The 15000-nt window shown below is 36.3% G+C and overlaps 1 protein-coding gene across 1 annotated transcript in view; it reads right to left on the reverse strand.

Moving 5' to 3' along the window:
* The window catches only part of LOC133661299 (neuron navigator 3-like), a 132447-nt gene that overhangs the window by 97568 nt on the left and 19879 nt on the right, over window positions 1-15000 (reverse strand). The window contains exons 6-7 of the mRNA XM_062064430.1: window positions 10792-11440; window positions 1-13 (exon numbers count right to left, since the gene is read on the reverse strand). The exon at window positions 1-13 is cut by the window's left edge and continues 413 nt beyond it. Of these exons, the coding sequence (XP_061920414.1) occupies window positions 1-13; window positions 10792-11440 (662 nt within the window). The remainder of the gene's footprint in view (window positions 14-10791; window positions 11441-15000) is intronic.

Here is a 15000-nt window from a genome sequence, read left to right on the forward strand (position 1 = left end):
GGTGCCAAATAATCTGGAGGTAGATATAGGTGGGTGCAGTCAAAGGGGAGTAAGCAAGTGTTTCCTACGCGGGAAGGTACTATCAATACAGGCCATACCCGTGTTCCCACCTTTCGTGCTTACTAGGGTTGTACGGTATACCGGTATTGGTATAGCACCGCGATACTAAGTAATCATACTCGGTACTATACCACCTCTGAAAAGTACCGGCAATCCACTCCCTTGCCCCCCCGTCGTCGTCACATCGTGACATTGTAAAGTAGTCGTCTAGGTAAAGTAGTCGTCTAGGTAAAGTAGTCGTCTAGGTAAAGTAATTCTCTAGGTAAAGTAGTCGTCTAGGTAAAGTAATTGTCTAGGTAAAGTAGTTGTCTAGGTAAAGTAGTCGTCTAGGTAAAGTAATTGTCTAGGTAAGGTAGTCGTCTAGGTAAAGTAGTCGTCTAGGTAAAGTATTTGTCTAGATAAAGGAGTCGTCTAGGTAAAGTAGTCGTCTAGGTAAAGTAGTCGTCTAGGTAAAGTAGTCGTCTAGGTAAAGTAATTCTCTAGGTAAAGTAGTCGTCTAGGTAAAGTAATTGTCTAGGTAAAGTAGTTGTCTAGGTAAAGTAGTCGTCTAGGTAAAGTAATCGTCTAGGTAAGGTAGTCGTCTAGGTAAAGTAGTCGTCTAGGTAAAGTATTTGTCTAGATAAAGGAGTCGTCTAGGTAAAGTAGTCGTCTAGGTAAAGTAATTGTCTAGGTAAAGTAGTCGTCTAGGTAAAGTAATTGTCTAGGTAAAGTAGTCGTCTAGGTAAAGTAATTGTCTAGGTAAAGCAGTCGTCTAGGTAAAGTAGTCGTCTAGGTAAAGTAACTGTCTAGGTAAAGTAGTGGTCTAGGTAAAGTAGTCGTCTAGGTAAAGTAGTGGTCTAGGTAAAGTAATCGTCGAGGTAAAGTAATTGTCTAGGTAAAGTAGTCGTCTAGGTAAAGTAATTGTCTAGAAAAAGTAGTCGTCTAGGTAAAGTAGTCGTCTAGGTAAAGTAATTGTCTAGGTAAAGTAGTCGTCTAGGTAAAGTAGTCGTTGAGGTAAAGTAGTCGTCTAGGTAAAGTAATTGTCTGGTAAAGTAGTCGTCGAGGTAAAGTAATTGTCTAGGTAAAGTAGTCGTCTAGGTAAAGTAATTGTCTAGGTAAAGTAGTCGTCTAGGTAAAATAGTCGTCTAGGTAAAGTAATTGTCTAGGTAAAGTAATTGTCTAGGTAAAGTAGTCGTCTAGGTAAAGTAATCGTCTAGGTAAAGTAGTCGTCTAGGTAAAGTAGTCGTTGAGGTAAAGTAATTGTCTAGGTAAAGAAGTCGGCTAGGTAAAGTAATTGTCTAGGTAAAGTAATTGTCTAGGTAAAGTAGTCGTCTACGTAAAGTAGTCGTCTAGGTAAAGTAATTGTCTAGGTAAAGTAGTCGTCTAGGTAAAGTAATTGTCTAGGTAAAGTAGCCGTCTGGGTAAAGTAATCGTCTAGGTAAAGTAGCCGTCTGGGTAAAGTAATCGTCTAGGTAAAGTAGTCGTCTAGGTAAAGTAATCGTCTAGGTAAAGTAGTCGTCTATGTAAAGTAGTCGTCTAGGTTAAGTAATTGTCTAGGTAAAGTAGTCGTCTAGATAAAGTAGTCGTCTAGGTAAAGTAATTGTCTAGGTAAAGTAATTGTCTAGGTAAAGTAGTCGTCTAGGTAAAGTAGTCGTCTAGGTAAAGTAATTGTCTAGGTAAAGTAATTGTCTAGGTAAAGTAATTGTCTAGGTAAAGTAGTCGTCTAGGTAAAGTAGTCGTCTAGGTAAAGTCATTTACTAGGTAAAGTAGTCGTCTAGGTAAAGTAATTGTCTAGGTAAAGTAGTCGTCTAGGTAAAGTAGTCGTCGAGGTAAAGTAGTCGTCGAGGTAAAGTAATTGTCTAGGTAAAGTAGTCGTCTAAGTAAAGTAGTCGTCTAGGTAAAGTAGTCGTCTAGGTGAAGTAGGCTTCACTACACACCGTAGGAGGATACAATAGCTCACCGGTGTCAAAATGTAAACAAACGCCATGAGTGGATCTACACCTGACATCCACTGTAATGATACCAAGTACAAGAGTGTATCTAGTAGATACCACTATGATTACATTGATATTTTTTAGCAGCACAAAATATATATTTTTTATTTTTTTATTTATATTATGTTTATAAACTCAGGAAATACATCCCTGGACACATGAGGACTTTGACCAATGTATGATCCTGTAACGACTTGGTATCGGATCGATACCTACATTTGTGGTATCATCCAAAACTAATGTCAAGTATCAAAGAAGAGAAGAATAAGTGATTATTACATTTGAACAGAAGTGTAGATAGAACATGTTAAAACAGAAAATAAGCAGATATTAACAGTAAATGAACAAGTAGATTAATAATACATTTTTACAGTTTGTCCTTAATAATGTTGACAAAATAATAGGTGTATAAATGACACAATATGATACTGCATACGTCAGCAGACTAATTAGGAGTCTTTGTTTGTTTACTTACTACTAAAAGACAAGTTGTCTAGTATGTTCACTATTTTATTTAAGGACTAAATTGCAATAATAAACATATGTTTCATGTACCCTAAGATTTTTTGTTAAAATAAAGCCAATAACGCAATTTTTTGTGGTGCCCTTTATTTAGAAAAGTATCGAAAAGTACCGAAAAATATCGAAATACATTTTGGTACCGGTATCGGGACAACACTAGTGCTTACATACACGCGCTGTATATTGTACGAAAAGTCCAAGAGAACCAATTAGAAGAAATATGTTCCAACTCTAAAGGATAATGAACTCACCCTGCTTGTCATGTATGCCCTCTCACACACAAACTGTAAATTATTATTATTATTAAAGGTGTGTGTGCTAGGTTTCAGTTTCGATTGCTGCATTCCTGGGTGTTGTTGATAAATGGCTTTGGCTTTGCATAGTAGAGTTTTAACTCGCACTTACAGATGTAGCGACCAACTGTAGTTACTGACAGTGGTTTTCTGAAGTGTTCCTGAGCCCATGTGGTGATATCCTTTACACACTGATGTCGCTTTTTGATGCAGTGCCGCCTAAAGGGATCCAAGGTCACGGGCATTGCCGCTTACGTGCAGTGATTTCTCCAGATTCTCTGAACCTTTTGATGATATTACGGAGCGTAGATGGTGAAATCCCTAAATTCCTTGCGATAGCTGGTTGACAAATGTTGTTCTTAAACAATTTGCTCACGCATTTGTTGACAAAGTGGTGACCCTCGCCCCATCCTTCTTTGTGAATGACTGAGCATTTCATGGAATTTACTTTTATACCCAATCATGGCACCCACCTGTTCCCAATTAGCCTGTCCACCTGTGGGATGTTCCAAATAAGCGTTTGACGAGCATTCCTCAACTTTCTCAGTCTTTTTTGCCACTTGTGCCGGCTTTTTTGAAACATGTCGCAGGCATCAAATTCCAAATGAGCTAATATTTGCAACAAATTAACAAAATTTAGCAGTTTGAACGTTAAGTATCTTGTCTTTGCAGTCTATGCAATTGAATATAAGTTGAAATGGATTTGCAAATCATCGTATTCTGTTTTTGTACGAATAATTGTTTCTAATACATCACAAAATCTTTGTGTTACATTTGAGTGCCCGGTGAGAAGACAAAAGCTGTCTTTGAAACCTACCAAGAAGAAGGCTCGTAAAACTCCACTGTGTAAGGCGGAAAGCCACATGAAGGGTTTTCAGTGTTCTTTCATGTATGGTAATCAACAGAAAGGTATTGTTCTAACCCAAGGACTTCAAAGCGCAGAGAAGACAGGATCTGCCCAATTTCCAGACGACCTCTTTCTGAACCTCCTTTTTGAACTGGTTTACGAACGTCTTTTTGAACTATTTTACGACCTTTCCTTTTGAACTGTTCGGTAACCAAAGGCAACGCTGTTTACGACCCACTTCCCTCTGGAAGCAGCGGTGGTCATGTGGTCGGAGGAAGTCAAATAAAGAAGGAGGAGTACAATCTTTCGCCAGAGCGTGCTGAGATACTGTACAAGGGTACAGTGTACAGGCAACTCTCCTCAATATTGAGTCCAAATTTAATTCTGTCTCTGTTTGATTCTTTGCTTCTTGTCTTGTTTAATAAATGTCATCAGTGTTTGAACCTGACAGTTTGTATTTACCATTAACGTGCCAACTTCACTGGTTTTGGGGTTTTGTACATTTGCTCCAACAATACTTCATACCTCCTTCTTCTGTACTCTCACTCACATACAACAACACATCTGCCTGCTCCTTTCTGGAAAGAAGCCAATCTGTTGGGCCTGTCTGCCTCACAGCTGTGCAGCCATCTTGCTCGTCAGCGTGAGCTCGTTGCAATCACAGGAAATAAAACAGGCGAGGCCGTCTCGAGACGGAAAATAAATAAAAATCAAAGATCTTATAAAGATAGGAGGATAAATAAAACAAAGTTTGGTTTGACAGATCGAATGGGACGGAGCCGCTTTGGGCACGCCTATTGAGTGTCTCTAATGAGATTGGTGTTCGGTTGAATCCCCACAACATTTGGCACAGACCTTTAGGGGGACTGACGGTGCACAATTTGAGTGAGATGGTTTGCAAAACGTCTTTGAAAGGGCACTGAGAAACTCATTTCCCCATATTGAAATCATTGACTATTTGTCTAAAAAACAAACAGCAGGAGTTCCCAACAATACTATAATAATAATAAGATGGCAGTCACACATAAGAGATACGTGTAGACTGCAATAAGATGGCAGTCACACATAAGAGATATGTGTAGACTGCAATATGATGGCAGTCACACATAAGAGATACGTGTAGACTGCAATAAGATGGCAGTCACACATAAGAGATATGTGTAGACTGCAATATGATGGCAGTCACACATAAGAGATATGTGTAGACTGCAATATGATGGCAGTCACACATAAGAGATATATGTAGACTGCAATGTGATGGCAATATGACTCAAGTAAACAACACCAAAATGCTATATGTTCCATTGAAAATATAGAACATTACACACGGCGCTCAAAAATCTATCAAAATGTTTTAGTAGGACTTTGGTAAGCTATGAAGCCACACTGCTTGATGGATTGTACTGTGCTTCAACATAGGAGTATTATTATGGTGTGTGTATAAGGCAGCGTTTCTCAAAGTGTGGGGCGCGCCCCACTGGTGGGGAATAGAGACATGACAGGTGGGGCGCGAGGAACGGGAGGAAATGTCACTTTAAATTTTTGTTATTTTTGTTATATTCTTAGATTTGTTTTTTTTTTTTTACTATGTTTTCATTTTCTATACACACTGTAAATCACTTTGTGTTTCTGTCTGTGAAATCCGCTATAAAAATAAACGTAAATTACTTATTTTTCCTGTAGGCTTTAAATTTCTAGGTAGGAGCGAAAGTTTGACAGACATAGCAACAGTAACTAACGGGGGCGGGGCTAAGCGGGACAAACTTTTGCGCGGATGGGTAGCAGGCTAATCAATATCCACTCATCGGGCAGAGAGCTGTGTCCATTCTTCTCCCCTTTGCCACATCTTATCTGTGTGAGATAGGCTTTTCAGCTGTTGCTTCACTCAAAACGAAGTACAGGTCTCAGCTGAACATTGAGCATGACTTAACAGTGGCAGTGTCAAGCCTGCAACCCTGATTTGAAAAGCTGTGCAGTGCAAAACAGGCTCATTGCAGCCACTAATGCTGGAGTACTGTAAAACTCATGTTCACTTGCCCTGTCTTGCCAAATGCATAGCTCCTCCTTTTTTTTTTTGCAAAGATTGCAAAGTGGCACTTTTATTTGATTTATTATTAAACTTGATGCAAGTTATTTGATTTATTATTGAACTTGATGCAAGTTATAACACTTTTATTTGATTTATTATTGAACTTGATGCAAGTTATAACACTTTTATTTGATTTATTATTGAACTTGATGCAAGTTATAACACATTTATTTGATTTATTATTGAACTTTATGCAAGTTATAACACTTTTCTTTGATTTATTATTGAACTTGATGCAAGTTATAACACTTTTATTTGATCTACCATTGAACTTGATGCAAGTTATAACACATTTATTTGATTTATTATTGAACTTGATGCAAGTTATAACACTTTTATTTGATTTATTATTGAACTTGATGCAAGTTATAACACTTTTATTTGATTTATTATTGAACTTGATGCAAGTTATAACACTTTTATTTGATTTATTATTGAACTTGATGCAAGTTATAACACATTTATTTGATTTATTATTGAACTTTATGCAAGTTATAACACTTTTCTTTGATTTATTATTGAACTTGATGCAAGTTATAACACTTTTATTTGATTTATTATTGAACTTGATGCAAGTTATAACACATTTATTTGATTTATTATTGAACTTTATGCAAGTTATAACACTTTTCTTTGATTTATTATTGAACTTGATGCAAGTTATAACACTTTTATTTGATCTATCATTGAACTTGATGCAAGTTATAACACATTTATTTGATTTATTATTGAACTTGATGCAAGTTATAACACTTTTATTTGATTTATTATTGAACTTGATGCAAGTTATAACACTTTTATTTGATTTATTATTGAACTTGATGCAAGTTATAACACATTTATTTGATTTATTATTGAACTTTATGCAAGTTATAACACTTTTCTTTGATTTATTATTGAACTTGATGCAAGTTATAACACTTTTATTTGATCTACCATTGAACTTGATGCAAGTTATAACACATTTATTTGATTTATTATTGAACTTGATGCAAGTTATAACACTTTTATTTGATTTATTATTGAACTTGATGCAAGTTATAACACTTTTATTTGATTTATTATTGAACTTGATGCAAGTTATAACACTTTTATTTGATTTATTATTGAACTTGATGCAAGTTATAACACTTTTCTTTGATTTATTATTGAACTTGATGCAAGTTATAACACTTTTATTTGATCTATCATTGAACTTGATGCAAGTTATAACACATTTATTTGATTTATTATTGAACTTGATGCAAGTTATAACACTTTTATTTGATTTATTATTGAACTTGATGCAAGTTATAACACTTTTATTTGATTTATTATTGAACTTGATGCAAGTTATAACACATTTATTTGATTTATTATTGAACTTGATGCAAGTTATAACACTTTTCTTTGATTTATTATTGAACTTGATGCAAGTTATAACACTTTTATTTGATTTATTATTGAACTTGATGCAAGTTATAACACATTTATTTGATTTATTATTGAACTTTATGCAAGTTATAACACTTTTCTTTGATTTATTATTGAACTTGATGCAAGTTATAACACTTTTATTTGATCTATCATTGAACTTGATGCAAGTTATAACACATTTATTTGATTTATTATTGAACTTGATGCAAGTTATAACACTTTTATTTGATTTATTATTGAACTTGATGCAAGTTATAACACTTTTATTTGATTTATTATTGAACTTGATGCAAGTTATAACACTTTTCTTTGATTTATTATTGAACTTGATGCAAGTTATAACACTTTTATTTGATTTATTATTGAACTTGATGCAAGTTATAACACTTTTATTTGATCTACCATTGAACTTGATGCAAGTTATAACACATTGATTTGATTTATTATTGAACTTGATGCAAGTTATAACACTTTTATTTGATTTATTATTGAACTTGATGCAAGTTATAACACTTTTATTTGATTTATTATTGAACTTGATGCAAGTTATAACACTTTTATTTGATTTATTATTGAACTTGATGCAAGTTATAACACATTTATTTGATTTATTATTGAACTTTATGCAAGTTATAACACTTTTCTTTGATTTATTATTGAACTTGATGCAAGTTATAACACTTTTATTTGATTTATTATTGAACTTGATGCAAGTTATAACACATTTATTTGATTTATTATTGAACTTTATGCAAGTTATAACACTTTTCTTTGATTTATTATTGAACTTGATGCAAGTTATAACACTTTTATTTGATCTATCATTGAACTTGATGCAAGTTATAACACATTTATTTGATTTATTATTGAACTTGATGCAAGTTATAACACTTTTATTTGATTTATTATTGAACTTGATGCAAGTTATAACACTTTTATTTGATTTATTATTGAACTTGATGCAAGTTATAACACATTTATTTGATTTATTATTGAACTTGATGCAAGTTATAACACTTTTCTTTGATTTATTATTGAACTTGATGCAAGTTATAACACTTTTATTTGATCTATCATTGAACTTGATGCAAGTTATAACACTTTTATTTGATTTATTATTGAACTTGATGCAAGTTATAACACTTTTATTTGATCTATCATTGAACTTGATGCAAGTTATAACACTTGTTTTATTTATTATTGAACTTGATGCAAGTTATTTTATTTATTATTGAACTTGATGCAAGTTATACCACAGCTGCACAGTTATTTTATTTATTATTGAACTTGATGTTATTTTAGGTTATTGAGTTTGAATGTATACAACTTGATGTTACTTGATGTTCAATAAATTTATATAAATAAATAAATGATAAATGGGTTATACTTGTATAGCGCTTTTCTACCTTCAAGGTACTCAAAGCGCTTTGACAATATTTCCACATTCACCCATTCACACACACATTCACACACTGATGGCAGGAGCTGCCATGCAAGGCGCTAACCAGCAGCCATCAGGAGCAAGGGTGAAGTGTCTTGCCCAATGACACAACGGACGTGACTAGGATGGTAGAAGGTGGGGATTGAACCCCAGTAACCAGCAACACTCCGATTGCTGGCACGTCCACTCTACCAACTTCGCCACGCCGTCCCCAATTTGACAATGTTAAGCTTGGCATTAGCGTTCTGTTGGGGCGATGGGGGCAGGTGGGGCTTGAAAACTCCCCCTTGTCCAAAGTGGGGGATGACAAAAAAACTTTGAGAACCACTGGTATAAGGTAAGACATATTATCTGGTGTTTTGTTTCACAATATTATGCAAAAGCAACGTTTCTTACCTTCTGGTACCTGTTGATCTGTATTTGGGATCTGCATAAATCCTGAAAATTTGTAGTCCGTGCCGACACCGTAGTCGATAAGCTTCTTCTTTTTCTCTATCTTCTTGTTACGGGACATTCATCCTCTAATATAAAGTAGTGTAAAGTTCTTACTTATATCTGTCAGTAGACTCGCCATGAAAGCGCTAAAACATACCGGTGTAGCGAGTTTACATTATTCACCCAAGGGACTTTAGTTATTAGAGAGTTATTGCTCCGTTATTGATTGAAGTAAAGTCTGAATGTCATTAAAACAGTTAGCGCCATCTTTTGACACTTCTTCCACTCCCGTCCTTGCACTCATCTTTGGGGTATAATGAGGAAATGCTGAGTGTACTTTAAAATGATGCGTTTATGTCTATGTTGTAGTGTTGTCCCGATGCCAATATTTTGGTACCGGTACCAAAATGTATTTCGATTCATTTCTAAATAAAGGGGACCACAAAAAATTGCGTTATTGGCTTTATTTTAACAAAAAATCTTAGGGTACATGAAACATATGTTTATTATTGTAATTTAGTCCTTAAATAAAATAGTGAACATACTAGACAACTTGTCTTTTAGTAGTAAGTAAACAAACAAAGACTCCTAATTAGTCTGCTGACGTATGCAGTAACATATTGTGTCATTTATACACCTTTTATTTTGTACACATTATTAAGGACAAGCTGTAAAAATTGATTATTAATCTACTTGTTCATTTAGTGTTAATATATGCTTAGTTTCTCTTTTAACATGTTCTATCTACACTTCTGTTAAAATGTAATAATCACTTATTCTTCTCTTTTTTGATACTTTATATTAGTTTTGGATGATACCACAAATTTGGGTATGGATCCGATACCAAGTAGTTACAGGATTCAAAGTCATATGTCCAGGGACATATTTCCTGAGTTTACAAACATAATATACATTTAAAAAAAAACGAAAATAGATTTTGTGATGCTAAAAAATATCGATGTGATCATAGTGGTATCGACTAGATACACTCCTGTACTTGGTATCATTACAGTGGATGTCAGCTGTAGATCCACCCATGGCGTTTGTTTACATTGTGACGCCAGGTGAGCTATTGTATCCTCCTACGGTGTGTAGTGAAGCATGTTTAGCTATTCCTCGTCCTGCAGTGATAATGGTACTTGTAAGAAACTCACTTTATTTGTCGCCATGGAGACAGTGTTATAACTTCACCTTTATCTTTACTTTTTAGGTCAAAATGCATCCATTCTCCCTTTTCTGTCTACACACTGTGTCTGCTTGTAAGTACTCCGTGTGCGTGCGCTGCCGAACATGCTCCTCTGCTCGTACAACCAGAACTGGTACTTTTTAGAGGCATTATAATACCGAATATGATTCATTAGTATCGCGGTAATATATTAGTACCGGTATACCGTACAACCCTACTATGATGTGTGACTTTCCTCTACAGGATAACTTTATTCAGCCGTTTCTGCAATGATATCAAGCAAGTCTTCAAGTAAAACCGAATCCTATCACAAAGGTCCAGGCATACCTTTCCTTGTTGAACATGACCCAATGGATGGAAAGGTATGGCGGTGAAATGCTCGGTACTTGTGGAAACATGCACAAACGAAAGACAAAAGCCACGTTTCCACCAAAGAGAAAGCGGTTTGGTACCATTTCCAGCTTTGGACCGGTGGAAACACGGCCAAAGACAGAATGAGAGTAAGGCGGCATGTTTGTGAGGGACGTACCTGCGGAAGGTGGGCGAGGCAATGTCGGGGTATTTGGAGCCCGGTTGCCTGAGGCCCGTCTGCCCCGTTGAAGAGGACGTCGGGCTGGGACCCGGATCCTGCTCCGTTACCGTCACTTTCTCCTTGTCCGTCTGGTTCATGTTGATGGGACTGGAGCGGTCGCCGGAGCCCACCTTGCCGCCGTCCCTGCGCTTGGCTCCGGCCGCCGTCCCACCGCTGACCGATTTGCCGCTGACGTTGGAGGATTTAGCCGGTCTGGGCAGAGAGCGGTACTGGAGGGGCACTTTGGAGCCCCCGCAGGTGAGCAGGATGCCGTCGTCTTGAGGCTGCGAGCCATCAAGGCTGGTCTTCCGCACCCCACCGACGCCTGCGCTCTTGCCAAGGGCAGCTGAGGATTTGGGGGCCTTTCCCAGAGTGGCGGAGCCACTGGAGAGCGTGGCACCACTGGAGGTGACCAGAGTCCCAGAGGCACCAGGGATCTTCTTGTATCCAAAAGAACCCGTGGTGGGGGGGCGTCCAATCCCAGACGGGGGTTTCTTGCCTTCGTCTCCGCTGCTCTTGCCAGCGTCTGACGGGGAGCGCTGGATGCCAGAAGCGCTCTTGGAGGGCACTTTGCCTTTCTCCGAAGCCTTGGCATCATCAGTCTTGCCTGTCAATTTGCATAAACACTTATTAGCACAAAGGCAAAAACATCATCCTCAGCAGATTTGTGGCCAATGACTTGGGCCGAAGAAGTTCAAGACAAATTGTGGTCAATAACCAAAAAAACAAGTGATTTCTGCTGACACTACCAGTCAAAAGAAAGTGTCTAAGCCAGGGGCCCCCAAACTATGGCCTGCGGGCCAGCGTCCAAAATCCGGCTCGCGGGTAGTACCAAGTAAAAAAAAAAAAAAAAAAAAAAATTTTTTTTTTTTTTTTTAAATTATTATTTTTTTAATCTGTTCTTTTTCACCCATCCATCAATCCATTTTCCACCGCTTGTTACTGAGTCTCCTAGGCAGACACGGCACGCCAGCGTCCAAAATCCGGCCCGCGGGTAGTACCAAGTAAAAAAAAAAAAAAAAAAAAAAAAAAAAAAAATATATATATATATATATATATTTTTTTAATTTAAATTTTTTTAATCTGTTCTTTTTCACCCATCCATCAATCCATTTTCCACCGCTTGTTACTGAGTCTCCTAGGCAGATACGGCACGCCAGCGTCCAAAATCCGGCCCGCGGGTAGTACCAAGTAAAGAAAAAAAAAAAAAAAACAAGTTTTTTTTTTTTTTTAATTATTATTTTTTTAATCTGTTCTTTTTCACCCATCCATCAATCCATTTTCCACCGCTTGTTACTGAGTCTCCTAGGCAGATACGGCACGCCAGCGTCCAAAATCCGGCCCGCGAGTAGTCCTGGCTAAAAAGTAAATACAAATTGTATTTATTTATTTTTTGATTATAATTTTTTCTAATCTGTCCTTTTTCGCCCATCCTACAATCCATTCTCTACCGCTTGTTACTGGGTCTCCTAGGCACGCCAGCATCCAAAATCCGGCCAGCGGGTAATACCAAGTAAAAAATAAATAAATAAATATATATATATATATATTTTTTTTTTAATTATTATTTGTTTTAATCTTTCCTTTTTCGCCCATCCATCAATCCATTTTCTGCCGCTTGTTACTGGGTCTCCTAGGCAGATACGGCACGCCAGCGTCCAAAATCCAGCCCGCGGGTAGTACCAAGTAAAAAAAAAAAAAAAAAAGTTTATTTTTTTGTATTTTATTTTTTTTTATTATTATTTTTTTTAATCTGTTCTTTTTCACCCATCCATCAATCCATTTTCCACCGCTTGTTACTGAGTCTCCTAGGCAGATACGGCACGCCAGCGTCCAAAATCCGGCCCGCGGGTAGTACCAAGTAAAAAAAAAAATAAAAATAAAAAAATATATATATATATATATATTTTTTTTTAATTTAAATTTTTTTAATCTGTTCTTTTTCACCCATCCATCAATCCATTTTCCACCGCTTGTTACTGAGTCTCCTAGGCAGATACGGCACGCCAGCGTCCAAAATCCGGCCCGCGAGTAGTCCTGGCTAAAAAGTAAATACAAATTGTATTTATTTATTTTTTGATTATAATTTTTTCTAATCTGTCCTTTTTCGCGCATCCTACAATCCATTCTCTACCGCTTGTTACTGGGTCTCCTAGGCACGCCAGCATCCAAAATCCGACCAGCGGGTAATACCAAGTAAAAAATAAATAAATATATATATATATTTTTTTATTATTATTTGTTTTAATCTTTCCTTTTTCGCCCATCCATCAATCCATTTTCTGCCGCTTGTTACTGGGTCTCCTAGGCAGATACTGCACGCCAGCGTCCAAAATCCGGCCCGCGGGTAGTACCAAGTAAAAAAAAAAAAAAAAAAGTTTTTTATTTTTTTAATTTTTTTAAAAATTATTATTATTTTTAATCTGTTCTTTTTCACCCATCCATCAATCCATTTTCCACCGCTTGTTACTGAGTCTCCTAGGCAGATACGGCACGCCAGCGTCCAAAATCCGGCCCGCGGGTAGTACCAAGTAAAAAAAAAAAAAAAAAAAAAAAATATATATATATATATATATATATATATATTTTTTTTTTTTCAATTTAAATTTTTTTAATCTGTTCTTTTCCACCCATCCATCAATCCATTTTCCACCGCTTGTTACTGAGTCTCCTAGGCAGATACGGCACGCCAGCGTCCAAAATCCGGCCCGCGAGTAGTCCTGGCTAAAAAGTAAATACAAATTGTATTTATTTATTTTTTGATTATAATTTTTTCTAATCTGTCCTTTTTCGCCCATCCTACAATCCATTCTCTACCGCTTGTTACTGGGTCTCCTAGGCACGCCAGCATCCAAAATCTGGCCAGCGGGTAATACCAAGTAAAAAACAAAAATAAATAAAAAAAAATATATATATATATATATATATATTTTTTTTTTTAAATTATTATTTGTTTTAATCTTTCCTTTTTCGCCCATCCATCAATCCATTTTCTGCCGCTTGTTACTGGGTCTCCTAGGCAGATACTGCACGCCAGCGTCCAAAATCCGGCCCGCGAGTAGTCCTGGCTAAAAAGTAAATATAAATTGTATTTATTTATTTTTTGATTATAATTTTTTCTAATCTGTCCTTTTTCGCCCATCCTACAATCCATTCTCTACCGCTTGTTACTGGGTCTCCTAGGCACGCCAGCATCCAAAATCCGGCCAGCGGGTAATACCAAGTAAAAAATAAATAAAAATATATATATATATTTTTTTATTATTATTTGTTTTAATCTTTCCTTTTTCGCCCATCCATCAATCCATTTTCTGCCGCTTGTTACTGGGTCTCCTAGGCAGATACGGCACGCCAGCGTCCAAAATCCGGCCCGCGGGTAGTACCAAGTAAAAAAAAAAAAAAAAAGTTATTTTTTTTATTATTTTTTTTAAAAAATTATTATTTTTTTTAATCTGTTCTTTTTCACCCATCCATCAATCCATTTTCCACCGCTTGTTACTGAGTCTCCTAGGCAGATACGGCACGCCAGCGTCCAAAATCCGGCCCGCGAGTAGTCCTGGCTAAAAAGTAAATACAAATTGTATTTATTTATTTTTTGATTATAATTTTTTCTAATCTGTCCTTTTTCGCCCATCCTACAATCCATTCTCTACCGCTTCTTACTGGGTCTCCTAGGCACGCCAGCATCCAAAATCCGGCCAGCGGGTAATACCAAGCAAAAAATAAATAAATATATATATATATTTTTTTATTATTATTTGTTTTAATCTTTCCTTTTTCGCCCATCCATCAATCCATTTTCTGCCGCTTGTTACTGGGTCTCCTAGGCAGATACGGCACGCCAGCGTCCAAAATCCGGCCCGCGGGTAGTACCAAGTAAAAAAATAAGTTATTTTTTTTAATTTAAAAAATTTTTTTTTTTTTTTTTTTTAATCTGTTCTTTTTCACCCATCCATCAATCCATTTTCCACCGCTTGTTACTGAGTCTCCTAGGCAGATACGGCACGCCAGCGTCCAAAATCCGGCCCGCGGGTAGTACCAAGTAAAAAAAAAAAAAAAAAAAAAAGTTATTTTTTAAAAAAAAAATTTTTTTTAATTATTATTTTTTTTAATCTGTTCTTTTTCACCCATCCATCAATCCATTTTCCACCGCTTGTTACTGAGTCT

The sequence above is a fragment of the Entelurus aequoreus genome, linkage group LG12 (assembly GCF_033978785.1).
Source record: "Entelurus aequoreus isolate RoL-2023_Sb linkage group LG12, RoL_Eaeq_v1.1, whole genome shotgun sequence".
Taxonomy (NCBI): Eukaryota; Metazoa; Chordata; class Actinopteri; order Syngnathiformes; family Syngnathidae; genus Entelurus; species Entelurus aequoreus.